This window comes from Zerene cesonia, chromosome 1 (genome assembly GCF_012273895.1).
Source record: "Zerene cesonia ecotype Mississippi chromosome 1, Zerene_cesonia_1.1, whole genome shotgun sequence".
NCBI classification, from domain to species: domain Eukaryota; kingdom Metazoa; phylum Arthropoda; class Insecta; order Lepidoptera; family Pieridae; genus Zerene; species Zerene cesonia.
The window spans coordinates 5,664,227-5,683,208 of NC_052102.1; the positions used below are offsets into that span (position 1 = coordinate 5,664,227).

At 31.9% G+C, this 18,982-nt stretch overlaps 1 protein-coding gene across 1 annotated transcript in view; it reads right to left on the minus strand.

Annotated features, from left to right (window-relative positions):
* Positions 1–521: 521 nt before the first annotated feature.
* Positions 522–18,982, minus strand: part of LOC119829417 (trissin receptor) — a 104,420-nt gene continuing 85,959 nt past the window's right edge. Inside the window, exons 3-7 of the mRNA XM_038351907.1 lie at positions 14,130–14,274; positions 12,492–12,651; positions 11,504–11,701; positions 2,303–2,464; positions 522–1,393 (exon numbers count right to left, since the gene is read on the minus strand). Coding sequence (XP_038207835.1) covers positions 908–1,393; positions 2,303–2,464; positions 11,504–11,701; positions 12,492–12,651; positions 14,130–14,274 — 1,151 coding nt within the window. The 3' untranslated portion in view covers positions 522–907. The remainder of the gene's footprint in view (positions 1,394–2,302; positions 2,465–11,503; positions 11,702–12,491; positions 12,652–14,129; positions 14,275–18,982) is intronic.

The window sequence follows — 18,982 nt, forward strand, 5'->3', positions numbered from 1 at the left end:
TTCTCTATAGTTTGAGAAAAATTCACAATTTGCGGTAAAAATGCAGGTGGGCCGATTTTTTTGACGACCAGTGTAGATAGTTTAAACAATGTTAATTGGCCCAACATAACATTCGGAAGCTAATGTCGTGCAATGCGGGAGGCAGTTCATATTTTACTGATATTTATGGTCATGTGCTTTATGCAATAGGCTTTAATATAATGTAAATTCAGTTTGTTCATATCTATTCTTAGAAACATGAAATGAGAATTACTTTAATTTGTAATTTAGTTTTGTTAGAGTTGTCAGAATCGTTAATAAAACTTTTATCGTAGAGCTCCAATCGAAATGTTCCAATCGTTAATAAATATTTTATCAATAATACTACTCTAGTTTTTGTAATAACATTTTTAAAATTTTTCTAAGAGACAAACATTTATCATTCGTTTGTTGCACATTATTTAATATATACATAGAATTTATAACAAAAAAACATAACATTTATTATAAATAATAAATGTATTCATATGATTGCTGTGATATACCCACATAAATATTCTAGTTATAATCTACAACATGCACATATATCAAACATTTGTGACTAGTTAAACATTTTAGGTACATTTTTCTTTTTGCTTCGATATGCTGTCTAATTACAAACTTTTGCGACAACATTTAATCTTATACAACAATTATTTCCATCACATTATTTGGTAAGCTCTTGAGATCACTAAGTTCAGAGAGTCAATAAAACGTTAAGCAACGAGGCGTACACATACATTCACCACACTCAATCATACAAGTCTTTTTTCGATATAGTAGAGATCGTGTACAGTCCGCTACTATCAGTCACCTCATCGGTGCTCGACGTTAATCAGGAAACATCTGCGTTTTCCATCCTGCACAGAAATCTCCTGCGATATAACCCTCACGATTCACCATTGGGAGCTATCGTAACCGTGCTGCAGTTTGCGCGAGTGGAGCGCGTCGAGCTCCGCCGCAAGCCTGTGCCACCGACACGATTCAATAATATTAAATTTTCACTCTTCCTCTTCCCGTGAAAATTGCAGAAAAGTAATTCCCTCATGCCCTTTCTGAAATTCTTCGACAGAAACGCGTATAGCAAAGGATTTATTCCGGAGTTAAAGTAGGTTATGAGAAACGTAAGTGGCGTTAGCAGTGCACTGAAATCACTCGTTCCTTGATATCCGCTCGACCAATACTGCCACATTTTACGTGCATGAAAGGGCAAATTGCATATCGCGAAAGTGAGCACCACGACAATCAACATTCGCACGACGCCGCGCCGCGCGCGTAGTACGTTGCGTGACAAATGGCTGAGGTGATGACAGCTCCGACCCTCGTGATGGTGGGTGGATCTCTTCTTCTTCTCCGCTTTGGAGCTTGAGACGCCCTGTCAAAATAAAGTTAATGTAAGCATTTTTCTTAAAATAGCCAAAAAAATTTACGAAGTAGGTAAATTATACGACGTTATTCATTTATGAGGCTTTGTATATATTTCCAAAAAGTAATGCGAACATACGTGATTTATAATATCATACTACACATCGAATATTTTTATAATAATATGAAACAGAAATATGAACTAAAACTCTGCTCTTAAATTATTTCTATTGAAACGCACTGCAATGTATTGAAGATAACAGAGGCTGCGCTTTTGCATTTACAATTGGACCGACACAAATGGAATAGTAAATTCTAAAACAATTCGTGGAGTTTTTATGGACCCAATTTATGGATATAGATTTTAAAACAAATATTTATTATGAGTAAAAATATCACAGCCAGACAATTTAATAATAATATTAAAAAACTCTTACGTGGCTGTATTATTCAAATACTTGTTAAGAGGGTAAGTGTTATTCAGTTACCTGCGTTATCACATCAGACTACCTAGTACGAAGTAGTACTAGTATGAAGGATAATTACGGCATACAAAGATTAGTACTTATATCCGTATACTCGTTCGTTCACATATGAAATACGTTGAATAAATATAAAATAATATTTTTACACTGTAGAAAGCTTATCTCATCTCACCAATGCTGTTTATTAAACGACGAATATCAGCGAAACAGAAGGAGTTATGTGTCGCGTCGAGGATTTCGTATTTTACGGCAAAAAGTTTGGAAACAAAGGGCTTTATACGTGTTAACGAAAATTTTCAGGGGATTTTCGCGGATACTTTATTAATATTATATGTTTAATATGTAAAACATTTTCTTTTACAAAAATCGGTCGTAAACATTTATTCTGCTTGAAATAATTTTAAAATTTATGTTTAAAACATCATCATTCTTACCTTTGTTTCAGTTGTTCCTACAAAAGTGCGCTGAGGTTCATAACTTCCTGAAGTATGCTTCTCTATTCTAGGGCACTCAGTGGCACAACATTGAGCGTGCCCCATGTGCCTAAGACCATTCGAACTTTGCCAGAGACCTACCGCAATTCTCGTGTATAATACCTAAAACAAACAATGCCAATATTCATAACGAATGCGAAAGCACGTCTTCTACTAATGTTGATATTTATAATCCCATTTGAAAGTCTATTTAAAGCGCCTTTACACTAGCGCCGCATCACTATCACTTCTCGGTGTCATATAATATACGAAATGAATCATGTATTGTAACTTTAAAACTCAATTACTAGTTCTTATAAATACAAAAAAAATAATGGAACACATAAATCACGAAAATTATTTTAATATAATAAAATGGAGCAGTATCGCTTTCAATACCATGAACATTAGGAACTTTAAATGTACCAGAGATAAACTCGGCCAATTTACAATGAAACTTTAGCAAAAGTTACATTTGTTTGGGTCATCAACATTTGAATAAACAATAATTACTCAATGTAAGAATGACAAATAGTAGGTATGATTGTTTTTATAAATAATTGTCATCGTAAAAAGTAGAAACATTTCTATTTTATAAAAATGAAACACAAATGAGTAACTTATAACGAATTATTAAATAGTTATTTTACAGTATTAAAGATCTATATTAATATTAAAAATAATGTTAAAAATATAAGAATTTGTTTGTTTGTTTGATTGAATATTCTAATCCCAGGGGTGGAGGTTCGAATTGAATATTTTTTTTTATATTGGATAGTCTTCTTATTTCGGAAAATGTATGTTTAAAATAATTTTACAAAGCATAGGAGCAGAGCAGCATTAAAACATATTGTCACAACATTCAGTTTGAGAGCAGACGAAGTTGCGTGTGTCATCAAGTCACAGACTATTATACTGTAAAGCATTAATATATTATTTGTGCTTATGAGAAACAAAGGGGTCGAATTGCATATCCCAGGAACACAGTAAATATTCTCTAGGTCAATTATGGACATATTGATGCGTTAGCGAATACTAACATCTTAAAAAAACATATGATTTCGCTCCGTGGTTGTTGTAGTTGTCTGTCGAGATTGGAGTTGCAACAGAATCACATTTGCATTAAATAATCGTTTTTTCGCATTTAACGCTCAATTTTCACTTATTGCAACCCCTAAATAAAAAGTCATCTATCAAAGCACAACCTAACGTTAAAAGACATATTCAATGATTTACACAAGTTGGGTGTTGTGGGTAATATTTATATTTTCATTCCCAGTGTAATGTTCAAAGTTCATCAAACAGGAGGGAGGCATCACTCCTGATTCTAAAACGGGACCAAGTGGCAATAACTCAAAAACATAAAAAGTTACATGCAGGTTACATCGAGAGAATGTTAAATAAAAAGCCAGTATGATTAATTTGTTTGTTTTTTATTAACAGTAAGAGATAGAATAGAGATAATTTGGTCTTAATGTGTATAATTCACAAAACGCATAATATTGATAATTCTACCATTAAATAGTCTTAGATGACTTTCTATCAAAATGGAATGGGTAAAATTTGACTATGCGTATATATTGCAGTGCAGTGTCGCAAAGATTCACTTTCTTCCAAGCTAAACGTGCTTAATATTGGGATAAAAGGCTACTGCTCACTTCAGAATGTTTAATCTTAAAGCATACATACCCAGTGTCGTGTTCAGAACCATACATTAATGTGTATTTGCAACAAAATATCATCTATATTAAAAAAATATTACCAACGTATTTTTATTACTTTACCACCTACTAACTCTGTTGTTATTTCTATCATGAGCAAACCAAGATCATTTTTTTTGATAAATGTTATTAGATCCTCTCTCAAACTTTCATAATAATTTCTCTGGGGTGTTTAAAAAAACGTTAATTTCCTAAGAAAATTTTTATCAAAAATTCCGAGATCTTTCTAAAATTCTCATTCAAACGTCCATTTTACTCGAGTCAGAGAGTTATAAATATATATTTTCGCTATGAAAAGCTTGATTTCGAATCAAGTCAAGAAGTTATGTCAAATGATAAGAAATTTTAAGAAAGTAAACTCATTAATAGAAATTACCTCCTGCAGAAAATATGTAACGTTTTCCTCAATCTATGTCGGAGTTTAAACAGAAAAATAAATCGGAAATAATATGTACAACTCTGATATTTGTCAGGGGCTATAATCACATACAATTTTAACTCGTTGAAAGAATATATTGAACTTGTAACAATTTTATTTAGGACTAGCTGCACCCCACGGTTTTACCTACGTAGTACCTGATGATATATAGCCTAAAACCTTTCTCAATAAATGGGGTATCTCACAATGAAACTGAAAATAATTTTTCAAATCAGACAGACAAACAAACAAACTCTTCAGCTTTATGATATAAGTATAGATTAGTTATGATACGATCCCTTCCTTAATTCGGGTTTTGTTTGATTGAAATTTCGTTCTTCCTGGACAATTTGATTAAAACATGACAATAAGTGAAAACAACGAATATTTCGTTAAATGATAAACACGCAAAAATTTGGCACGAGTTCGAAAGAAACAACTTTTTTAATCTTAGCTGTTAAATCCACCAGATCAATAGTTAACCGACATCAAGATTGCCTGAGGCCATCATTAGCAAATTTACCCAAGTGATAAATGGAGTTGCGCTTCAATTAGCCACTGTTCTATTTTAACTTGTGATGAGAACTAAACCATCTTGCTCGAGACCTACGTGTTTTAAACATGTTTACGTTCCTGTGCCTCTCAACACATTTATCGCTAAAACTGAGCGACAATTTAAAGCCTATGATCACGGCTTTTTTTTCAAGTATATAAGTATCGATATATTAAATAGTACTGCTATTACCTATAGACGGGAAGTTTGTGGGGATGAATAGATGTTTACTACTTTTTCACGCAAACACTGCTGGTGGTTGCCAGAAGTGGCATATAGGCGACTTATCATCAGAGTACTCTAGCTTATATCATCCAGGCAATAAAGATCATAATACAAGAAATATTGTTTTGTTTAATATACCAAACATAACTCAGGCAGCTAATTAAAAGGCTGAATAAGCTAGTTGTTTGCGACATATACTTATACAACGATATATGTCACTATATTGACAAATAAAAAACATTTTTCTGTTACAAGGAAAGTCCCTTTTTAATTACATTCCATCAGTAAATTAAAATTTAAATGGAGGCAATTTTTAAGAACGATCCGTCGGCAAACAGTAAAAAAATTGTTTCTAGAGAAAAACAATTACATAAAATTAAGGACATAATACTTTCAGAAATTAACATTTAACAATCCTTCTGAAAAAGGATTAAGCGTGGATTTTAATCATTGATAGAGTAGATGAAATTTTTAATCCTTTAAAAATCAAAAGCCATAGACGAGGCATATATGATAAAAATAAATCATTTTAAAATCTGCACATAATGTCTTCTATCACCTTGAATTACTTGGAATTCTATTATTAAAAATACGTTTGAATGATTTTTTGGAAATAGGTGGAATATTAGGACAAGTGCCCTGTGATAAAGAGGGGGCTTCTTGAAGAAACTGCCACAGGGCAGTTTCTTCAACAAACAGTTGTCTGATAGTGGTCACGACGTATAACGGATTTTGATATAGTGATATTTGCTGGGCGAAATTGGATATTTCCCCTTTAACTAGATCTTATCTTTTTAGTTTTAACTACTAAGACCTTTTTAATAGATTAACACCCATAGCTCCACAACATAATTATCCAGAGCTAAGTTAAGATGTTTTTTTTATGTTTTTTAAGATTATGTCAAAAACTATTCATCATTTTTTTTCGTCCTTTTCACTAAACCGAGCCGAGCAGTAAAAATTGTTATAGTGCAGATAGAAGGAGTGATAGCGCTTCAATTTTATCTCACGAGCGGTATTCGCCTTACGTACTTATAACATAACTAGCTCCCAAGTACTGGTATAGTATTATATTATCTGTGCCCAAGTAAAATGAGAATTATTTCTAAGATTCAGTGGGGAGTTTGATAACCTAATGTTTTTGCATACCTGTAACTTGTAAGTACATTTTATGACAGCATTTTACTTTTTTTTTTCGAAAAACTTTGATTTCGAACAATTACGACATTGGGGCCTTCAAGAAAAGAGCGTATATGTCCCTGAAAGGCCGGCAAAGCACTTGTAACACCTCTAGTGTTGCAAGTGTTTATGGGCGGTGGTGACCATTTAACATCAGGTGGCCCACCTGCTCCTTTGCTTGCCCTGCCATAAAAAAAAAAAAAATTCAGTTTAGAGAAATACCATTAAAGTTATTCATGACATTTCTTTGGCGATTATTCTTTTTATTTAGCTTTCCAAACAACTAAAATAAAAGTGTTGAGTTAAGTGTGATTAAACCGTATTTTAATGTTTTATATATAAATATTTCAAGACGAAACAAAAATGGAAAGTCAATCGTGAGTAATTTATGTGCAATTATTTTAAATGAACTTCGCACTTTAATTGCACCAAGATAAAGGAAACAATAAAAAATACACAAACATTGAACACAATTACGCACAAAGAAAGGGCCTAATGCCTAAGATGGCAATCTCTATTCTTAGATCGCGGTTGACTTATCAACTCAATCCTTTGATTGAGTTTTATGAAAAGGTGGTGCGCAACACTAGAACTATGTTTAACAATGTACATACTTAAAAATAATAAAATAGATAAGTATAATAATACAAACAATACATGTATATACAAATGGATTTCATAAAGTTAAATAGTAAAAATGTAGCTGCTGTTTGAACTCATTCAATGCCTTCTATGCCCTTCTGATATGTTCAGGCAAATTGTTCCACAGTTTCATAGACAAACCGTAAAGGAACATTCATAGACATACGATCTATGAACAGGAACATTTAAAAAGAGTTTGTTTAAGAATCGTAGGGAACGGGTATTCGTGTTCAAGAACCGGAAATTACTTTTAGGGTAGGGCGGAGCAACTGGAGACTTGTGTGGAATTTGCTAATGTTATAATAGTTTCGTAATCCAAAAACAAATCTCACACGGAGTTATTTCGTTCAAAATAGGAAAATTACGACAGTGTCTGACTGTAGATTTTTTGAAGTACTAACATATTATATGTTGTACATTAGTCATTTATTTATTTTTTTCAAAGAAATTCCTTATCAACATATAAATATATACATTATTATTCATAATAATAAATTAAAAATATATTTATTTATACCATTAGGAAAAGTAGTCTATTTTGTGCATTTATAGCATCACGCTATCTTCCTCTCCTGTTCTCTCAACTACCGGATAATACAAAAATTTTGTAATACGTACAATTTTCATCATTCTTCTGACACGCTCACGCTATTAGGCTGCGGGTACCAATCATTTTCCTTTTTGTCATTACTTATTTAGACCTCTAAAGAACCGCCATACTAATATTTACCACCAATATTTTAATTTATCTTCCTGTCTTTTAGAAAATTATGTTCCGGCACATTACTAAGATAATAACACTAAAGCTGCGCAATTTTGTCTATACATATATAAAATTCAACGTAAGATCATTAATTACAGTTATGTTTTACAAACAATAACAATGACCAATTAATAATTGGACAATTGAAATACATCGCATAATGACCACAGTTTAAATAAATTTCCGTGCCGTTCAATTAATTGGGTAAAGTTTAAACAACAGTAATAATTTACCCATTTCGGACTTATTACTTTGGGTCTATAGAAATAAAAATAAAGCAAAAAGTTCAACAAAAGCTTTCTTTTCAACTGTGAATAATGTAGAGCGATATTTATTCGCTGAGATATCGTATAGTATAATTAATATATGTTATAACCTTTTTTATTATAACTAGAAATATATACATGAGTGCATAAGTACATATTATATATTTAATTGTCTGTATAAATATAACATACAGAAAAATTGGCTTAATTGGCTTTTAATTGCGAAATCCCGGCTTATGAAATTTTGTGAGAGTACCAATAGAATAAATTATTTATTACTGTTTTGTTACACGGAATACGTTTTATCAATTGAAATAAGGTAATGTAACGAACCATATTGATGAAATTCTACAGTTTTTATTGGAAACGTAGAAACAGGGTTATATTTGGATTTATTCCTCACAAGTATTTCTCCTTACAAGTTATTAAATCTATCTGTATCAATCTATACGTATATAACCCAATACAAAAAAATAAATATGTAAACCAGTAGAAATACTAGACGCTCGCCCTGACTCCGACTGGATATTAAGATTTCTGTTTTATCCCAAGGGAGAATTTAATCGTGATAAAAAGTATCCTATCACCCAAGTCAGCCCATATCCCGTCCGTATACCAAATTTCATCAAAATCCGTTATGTAGTTTCAACATGAATGACGGACTAACATCCAAATAAACAAACTTTCATATTCATAATATTTGCGTGATTTCATATATCATCATATTATAAAATTGTATTATTTCTACATTTTATACGATACCCAATAAAAATCAAATTTTGCATGTCAAAATTTAATGAGACTTTAATAATAAATATATATATATATCCAGACCTATATATATAGGTCTGGAAGAAATCGCTCTAAGACCACCCATTGTACTGTATAAATATGTAAGCTTTTATCTATTTGTCTCTTTTCTTTTTCTCGACTGTTTAAATTAGTGCAATAAAGAATAAATAAATAAATATATGTACTACATTTTGTATCTTAAGTAGTAAGGAAATTTACATACGTATAAATGTTATCTCGATCCCTAAAGAGAGTACATACATGTAATGTTAATTAATATGTGTTGAATTTGTTCTAGTAAGCAAAACTTAAATAACAATGAAATTGCTTAAGATACGTCGTGTTTACATGTACAAAACTCAAACCCAACAATGGTTTTAGATAAGGGTTAAATTTAAAAGGCTCGGCAGGGCGATGGGTTAAAAGCTTGTTAACACGAGTACACATGAAAGCCCATTTCCTAAAGGTTCTAAAGTAATGTATTCACTACCAGTGTATGTAACTTCCTAATTAATGAATGTACAGAAAAGATTTGCAATTTAGATGGTTGGAAATAGAATAATAAATACAATTTTAAAAGATTATTATCTATTATCTATATCTTTATGTTACAGTTAAAACCCGTGTTTTGTTTCAACTCTAGAATTAGAACCAGGGAAAACGCGTTGTATAAAAAAAGTTGTTTCAATGGTGACATATATTTAAAAGGAAGTCGTATTAATTACACCATTAAGTACTGAAGAACAGCCGAAGAGATTTCAATGACTTTTGATTAGTTAGATGTGTCTCCGTTTGAATTGGGATACTGATTTTGGAGCTGTAAATAACAAATGCTAAGTATGTTTTGACCCCAACCAAAAGGCTGATTGTTGTAATTTCCTTTAAGTAAAGAACCATATTTTGTTGTTATTATATAAGTAAGTTTAGAATTTAGAGTTTTATAATATTTTCTTTGTTGGAAATTTAAAATAAAAAATAAATGAAAATAAATTAAAAAGGCTAAATTCCACAAAAAACTCACACTCCGGAACACTATAGAGTTTAACTAGGTACTTCTAGGCAGTGCGAGTTGGACATAACTGAGGACACTTTGGCCGAATGCTCTGGGTATGGCATATGTGGTATGTTGGTATGCATAAACAACAAAAATGCTTTAAAAAGTTGTGTTAGTTATACCACTTATAACTCGAGAATGGCCGATTGAACTTTTCTTGTTGGATTTGTCCCCGCCTGAGATAGAATAATAACTTGTAAAAGTTTAAAAGTCTTACAAAAAAGCTACTCGGGCGGAGTCGGAACGATTGTATAAAAATAGGAAACAATACCTATCTTAAACTTTTTTTATGTCAATATATTAAATGAATATTAAAATAATGAATAAAGTGATTTTCTTGGCTAATTCTGCCTTATTGTTGTACAATTTGACCTTATGTAAAACCTTATAACATTAATATAAAGCTGAACAGTTTGTATGTTTTTTTCGTCTAATAATTATGTCACCGTTGCATTTTTGATGTACCTACTGAAGTGTTAAATATTATATACCATAGGCGAAGCCGGGGCGAAAGCCAATGTTTCATATTGATGATTAATGTTGCTACATAATTGGACTAAAATACTGAATGGTTTCTTGAGTGTTACCTGTGCCACCGCATCAGAAATGTAAGTACAGAGGTATAATAATGTTACAATGGGATTGAAATCCCGTTGTAACATTATTAAAAATAAATAAAAAAAAGATTTGAAGATATTTGATATAGCTTTTACAACCATATTAGATTGTAGATAAAACTTAATTATTGTTTGAATTTCAATATTTTGTTTAATCCCAAGGGGACAAAATACGTGAATGAATTGCAGTAACTAAGAACTATACTACCTCTATCCTCTGATCTACAGATGGTTATTACGCATTCCGCATTAATCGATTATAGGTAACCGGCAGAGCACGGCAGTGGAATTTTGTCTACAAACTTAATTAAACTACTAATAAAATTTTACAAAGTTATTTGCAGTGCAGCTCTATTCGGTCGCGTAATTAACGATACAAGTACTGCACAATTGTTACTGCATTCTGCTGAAAGTTACTTTAAAATATAACATTTTTTATTATTTAACTGACTATTATTGATTACCATTTTTCACTCTCTTATTCACAAGAGCAATAAGCTATAAGGTTCTAATCCGCTATCTGCAGAAAAGCTGCATAAAACGGATTGAATTTTTTATCTTGCCGATGTTATGTCATACAGATTATGTTTTAGCGTGTTCATTTAGCGTGAACTATTTTCGTTTGTATATAAACCCACTATTTCATTGTTTTGCTTAATTTTTCCTTCGAAGTACTATTAAAATGTAAATGCAAACCACACTTAATTGTTAAAAATAAAAACAACGTTTCTAGTACATACCTGCGCAATTTAATGTGAGGGTTTAAATTAGTTACCATAAAGCATTCGAATGGATTTTATGAGAGCAACGTGGTAAAGTTCTACACCATTGTAGATTGCTCCTAACACATAAACATACGCATTTTGTCGTAAAACCTTGAATGGTTAACCCTATTAAACTGAATATAAACAAATACTTTATGAGCTACTTACCGTCATAACGCAAAGAGGTGTAACATACAATAGACCGAAATTGACCATGTCGAATATTTCCGAGTTATACTTCATACGATGCTGGATGCATATAGTTTCCAAGTGGCCATCGCCAAGATCATTTGTAATCGTTTCCACCCAAATAAACTTCGGTGCACTATACGCAGCACTTGTTATCCAAACACCAAGAATAACCAGCTAAAAAATAAAAACAATTAAAAAAAATAATGAACATGTAGGCACAGTTACCCTCTATTGTAATATATGCAACACGTATATTAGGTATCCTCATTTTAGCTTTCACATAAAAAGGACAAATAATATTCATGTGTTCATTATATCATTAATTCCAATATAATCATTAAGTCAGTTATAATTTAGTGGGGTAGTCGAGCACGTTTCAGCACGAGTTAGGCCTGCTCGCACCGGGGAAAGAACCACACCCCCACAGAAAATCGGCGCGAAATAGTAGTATGGTTTGTTAGGTGAGTGGGGGAGCCGGAGGCCCGTCTTTTTTTTATCCTTCCTAGTTTTTTCCTTTATTTCCCCTGTCCTTTCGTTATCCCGTATCCAGTAAAGTTGGAAATACATTTGCACAGAATATAGCGTGACCTAGTAATGTTTATGGGTGATGTTGATCGCATACCATACCGACCTTTGCTGTCTATTATAAAAAAATAATCAAGTCTTAAGCAAATATACAGAAGAATAAAAATGTTATTCAAACAAACTGACAAGACGTATATTATTACAATTTTGTGACACATGACATTGCTATTGCGAATCGCTAGGGTCAAAATTAAATACGTGAATAGAAGTTATCGCATACTTGGTGTTGACAGAGGGCGTCATTGTTAAGATATTTACACATCAAAAAAGCATTTGATATCATCGTAAAAATAGCTTGGATTATATTTACTGATCACCAATATGATATATTTGGATTCAAGAAGATTGATCTTTTTACTTTAAACAGAGAATAACTTACCCTCAGTCTTGTCGATGTTAGTATTTGCTTACATGTTATCGGATGTATAATAGCAAAATATCTTTCCGTGCATATGACAACGAGAATAAATATTGAAGCCGTGTAACTCAGCGAATGCACAAACTGATACATTTTGCACAAGAAGTCGCCAAAAACCCAACTGAAAATAAAGAAATGTTGTAAATCTGTTCTTGTATTATTAAGAGACGAGTTACATCTAGTTCGTACACTTACGATTATTTTCTTAAAGAGGACTTTTCAATCAATAAACTATTTTATTAATGAGTAACGTTTTTTGAAACAGTTAATAATAAAGTGTAATGTTGAGTAACTTTAAATGCTTTTTTTATTTTTTATGGATAAAATAATATGGAGATTCAGATTTATCTACTCTTGTTTAATTCATCAGTTATTTTATGCTAAAATTTTGAATTATTATGCACATATATAACAGATTTTAGCCTTAAACTGTAATTGTAAAATTGCGTAAAAGTCTGCATCGATCTTACGCTTCTCCTAATGCTCATGGGCGGTGGCAGCGCTTATCCACACGAGACCCACCAGCTCCATTGCCTACGATGACATAAAAAAACAAGAAAAAAATTGTAAAAAATATTGTACGATTAACTATTTTCTGATTCCGACCACGTTCCACAAGGCTTACCCCTGCTTGCTTAATTAATTTTTATTTAATAACCAACACTAATGCATTTTCTCAACACAGTCAATATTTATTTATTTATTTATTTATTTATTTATATTTCAGATAACAGCTCACAGTAATAACAAGGTGGTACTTAATAATTAGTGGATAAACATGTATACATTTTGCACAATTGTGTATGTCTGCTAACATATTTTTAACATAGTACAATTGTAGTTTCAGTTAACAAACATCGCCGTGTCGAAACACATTTGCACAAAATATTATATTTATAATATCATTGCTTATTTATTGAGTAAATATTAACTTTATGCTGAGTGCTGAATTGAATTTCACAGGTGTAAACTACACATGACTTCACCCATCCGTTTATAACGGCATACTATAAAATAGCCATAAAGCTTTAAAAAATCCCAATTCGCGTCCTAAATGATTTTGTACTGGAAGCGTAAATCACTTTATTGCAGTCGGCTCGTTTCGCCGGCTATTGTGTGTCATGGTAAATGATGTTTACGTTACGGTAAATCGTTCAAAAACATATAAAAAATTTATGTGCGTTATTAATGCCACTTTTATCAATGATCGATCGTTTATTAGAAAACCCTTTGTCTTTTATTAAGCTATCCTTTATTACTTCACTCTTAATTATTCACTGGTTTAAATAAACACTAATGCGCACTTCATTCAGACCTTATCAATAGTCGAGCAAGCCCGTAACAAAACCCGAGAATTTTATATATTTCCCACTTTAAATCGTTGCAAAGAATTTACATAAAAGAGTCGTAATAATAAGTCTATGCCAAGTCCTGCACTATTGTAGTGGAAACAAATATGTCTGGGTGTTGTATTCAATTCTCTAAGCGCTTAATCACGATAATTTACCAATATTAATATGATTGATATGACTCCGTAGAAACTATCAATTTAAAGTGTATTATTCATATAACTTGTAATTAAAAAGACAGAAGACTTACCTGGGTATCAGATATATGGTCAAATTTTGGAACACGCAAAACACACCTACACATAAGTCTGCAACGGCTAAATTTGCTAAAAAGAAGTTGGTAATGGACCTCAAACGCCTGGATAGCGTTACAACGAGAATAACAAGAAGATTACCTGCAACAAAAATACAAATCACCTAAATACACTATTTTGTTTATTCAAATAATAATTCAAACCATAAAAATTAAACAACAAATTAAATATTACAAATAAAAAATTTAAAACATCTCAAAACTATTGCGCGCAATATTGGCGAATTATTAGCCAATTCCAGATTTTGTAAATTCTATCGTATAAAAAAAATTATTAAAATGAAAACGAAAAGAGTTGTAAGATCCATCGTATGTATATAGGTAAATAAAATCAAATTAAATTGGGAATGCCGAAATAAACAAGAAGAGATTGATGAATACACTCATATTAGTTACACAAACCAAAGAAAATAATAAAGTCACCAGAAAACTGAATATTTTGTCGAATCTCGAAGATCTAAAAAGATCAATAAAATATATTAAAATTGAATCTCTATTTCCATTGGTCACGGAATCGCTGTTAAACAGCTCGACTGATACGTAAATACTTTTTTATCGTGCCTTTTAATGTCAGGAGTAGCTTTGAATGATAAATACTTAACGAATTTGCACTTAAACTTATCATCATGAGCTTATATACGTCTGCATAAACAGAGTCCTACCATGGAGGCTCAGGCTCAACTTCCACATTGGCCAAGTCGGGTTGGCAGATATCACATGTCATCAAACTTGAACATCGATGTTTAAGATAATATGCAGATAGATTGATAAATTTTATTCGTTTTTCACACTCATATGATCTCGAACCCCTAACTTTTCGATGGAAGTCAGATGTCCTCATCTTTGAGCTGATGGTGGCTCCGAAAGCTTTTAAACTTGTGACTGTTAGCGTGGAGAAGATAGTAAGCAAGGACAACGTCTATCGGGTTTACTATTATGTATATACCTAATCATGCATAAAATGTGATTTAAATTCATTCAGTTAATAATAAGTACAAATATAGAACTTGAAGCTGTTATACTATATTAAGTTGTTATTCGTTTCGTTTGAAAATGAAAAATTTATTAGAATTCCATAAATATATTACGTGATTGTTTTCGTCGGAAGCTATGGGACAAAGATAAAAACAACTGTGGTCGCTTATTTTCAATTTACTGTGTTAAACCAAACCACTTCTCCTACCTACATTTAAAAATATTGCATGATAATTATTTATAACCAAGACTTGCGTATACATTGAAATAAACATGAAAATTACAACTAATAAAAAAGACCTAAAGGTTTTATCCCATAAAAAAACCTATCTCGCAAGCGCAACGCAATTCATCTGCCGTAAAATGTTGTAAGATCCACGAAACACCAAGTCGGTTATTAGTTTATTTAGTCCCTACTTAAGGGACCTTCTGTCATTAGTTGCTTCGTAATTATCTAACCTAACAGCATTCTATAGTGACCACATATAAATGTCTATCAAAAATATTTCATATTGAATAATTCCAGTTTACTAATGAGTAAGCGTTTCAGTTGACAAACTAATAAAACAATCGTAATTATAAACGAAAATTGCTAACTTACAGGTAAGATTTCTAGGCACACCTAAATAGCTAGCTCGCGTGTTTGATCGCGGTTGCCGCTCGCTCATACACTGATTAATTCACCGCAAATGTAACTTTGAAATCCTATATAGGTATATTTATGGGATTACAAGATTTTTTATGCAACTGAAGAAACACCAACTGGTGTTTCTAGATAACTATAGCGAAAGTAAAAAATATTTTGATATTTCCTTAATTTTACACAAAACACAAGTTTTATTCTAAGCTTGAAACTTTTATTTCTGATAGAAATAGCTTTTGTAGAGTTTTAATGATGAGTGACTAAATTAAAAACTTTGACTAGTCATAATTCTTAATCTACTTGTTCAAAATAAATTAAATATAAACATATCCTTGTTATACAATGCTTGTTTAGTTACTGTTAGATCAGGCTTCAAATTTAAACCACAGGGAAGTTATAGGGGATTCAAATAATAGAATTTCTCCTAGAAAAGGATGGTGCGACTAGGCCGCTTTTTCGCTCGACTTAACGGCGGCACTGTCGTATCCCCGGATTCATATATAGATGATATAACCTATGTTTTCTCCAAAATACTTGGACACAACCTGTAGGAAGATACCCGGTCTTTTGGAAGGCTTACAATGGGTATACAGAGGCACTTTAGGGATTTTAAGGGACATTTGGTGTTATTACTCTATTACTCTTACCTGTATCATTTTGAAAAAGTAGTACTCATAGACCTATAATTGCATGTTTTGTTATGGATATTAATTTCTGAATGAATGTACATTTCATTTCTGGTTACGTTAAAAAAGAGGGGACTAACTACAAAAAACTCATTACTTGCTCTTTTAAGTTTATAACTTAAAATTTTAGTATTAAAATAACTTTCACAGCTGTAGCATGTCAGTGACGCTCCCTGAAATTTTCCCCTACCAAAAAGAGCCCAACATGTTTTCACTTCAAAAATAACCTATTTATGAACTGTCAATACAACTGGTTATTCAAAAATAACCAGATAGAATAGAATATGTTTACACCCATGGGATAGGTATAGATTTATTATAGAATAGATACATTTTTAAAACAATAGTAGCCGAAGCTGACTTCTATTTGATCCCTGTCAAATCCTTTCAGCAGCTTGAAATTCTAATGAGATGTGTTCGGATTTGGCCTTTGCATACCCGTATTTACCATGAGCGAAGGATTTAAAATTCGTTGTATTATGCGAGGATTGTTTTTGAATGTAATGCTCAATGTAATTCGTCGGATTTCTAAAATAATAAAATTCATTGTCCAAACATAGGTATTCTTCTTTGTTTAATATGCTTAAATTAAATTCATAAAAAGCAATGGTGGCTCAGTGGTGAGAACCTCGGACTTCAAAATCGATAAGTCGGGGTTCGATACCGGGCGAGCGTGCAGGAAATAAATTGATTTTTCAATTTATCTGCACATGTGGATAACATCACTACTGCTTAAAACGGTGAAGGAAAACATCGTGAGGAAACCGGCATGTCCAAGAATCAAAAGTTCGATGACATGTGACATCTGCCAACCCGCACTTGGCCAGCGTGGTGGATTATGGCCTAAACCCTCATAGGAGGCCTCTGTCCCAGCAGTGGGAACATATATGGGCTGATGATGATGATGATGATGATGATGAAATTTATTATTATACAGATGATTTAACAAAAATATATTAAATAGACTGCTTTGGATAAAACCCAGTCACATAGAAACTAGTTATGTAAAGCTAAGTATAGAAACCATGTATATACAAGGTAAAAGTTTGTTGGTTTCCGATATTTCGAAATTTTCGAAAATTAAAAAAAATTAAAACCCATTGTAGGTTTGTAGTATTTCTCGTTATAAGACTCCAATGAAGGATTTTTTCAATTTGACTTTAAAAAAAATCCTACATTGTAAAGTATCCCTGCATAGATGGGTTATCTAAACCATGCTTACAAGGGACGCAAGATAATTTATTTTAAACAAAGATGTAAGTCAAGTTTCGGCAAGTCAAAAAAATGGTTACCCAGGTGCCAAACCAAGAAAAAACATGCATATTTCATTAAAATACCGAAATAGTACTGTTGTATTTTCAGCATTTAATACAAAATAAATAAAAAACAAAGGGACTTTTGTGTGATGTACTTTTCTGAATCGCCACAACAAAGTGAAATGAATACGCTTTACCTACATCAATAACCTTGACAATTTATTTAAAAATGTAAAAGGATTTTTTCATCAGCGAGTGCCAGATATTTCTTGTCAGGAAAAAAGAAGAAAAGTTAATAGCCCAAGACCCCCATTGCTCGATTCTGCTTAGTGTATTTGTTTTCTGATGGACTTTTTTTTAATCAACATAGACGGAATACAATTTTTTATTGTTGGGAAATCTTGCATAGACACACACGATCTCCGGAAAAAGGGCCGGTTGTGTTGGATTCCTACCGAATAAAATCTCTCTGTGTTCCGTCGAACCGCTTTAATGAAGGGGCCACGGGTACTTGTTGGAATTTGTCCGCGACCCCGCAGCGTGTCGGAGTACCTATACAAATTTATTACACATAGTTTTGACCAATTTTTACAAGCAACCTATCGCAAATTTTGCATACCGGCAGTATTTTCACAAGAACATCGACATCAATATTTATTTAAATTTGACATAATAAAAATATGTATACGTATTCCAACAAACAGACACATGTAGAATTGAGTATAGGATCATCACAATCATTATGCTCATAATGAGCAGGGATATTTCGTGTCTCCTGTGTAATTAACCAAAATATTTTTTTTATTTTTATTTTTATATCAATTATAGATCCCTATTTTAATTTCATTAACTATTACCTCCGACCGAGAATTATTTCCAAAGGTAATCATTTTTTTATATATCTTAAATTATATATTTTTACGATTTTATGCATGTATAAGTGCTGTATCTTAAATTTTACATACATAGCAATTAAACTTATTCACTTAACTCGAGAGAGAGAATTAACCTATTTAAATTCATATAAAAGATTCGGCACATTAGCAACTATTTTAATTTTAACCACTGGAAAGAATTATGAAATAATGGAGAGATAAAACAGTCTGCGCAAAAAAAGTAAATAAAACATAACACGAAAAAAAAGTGCGTTGGTTAACAATATACTTAGTCTGGCCATAAATACTGTTACACTTAATTATAAAAAAATATTACATTTGAATTTCGAATCTG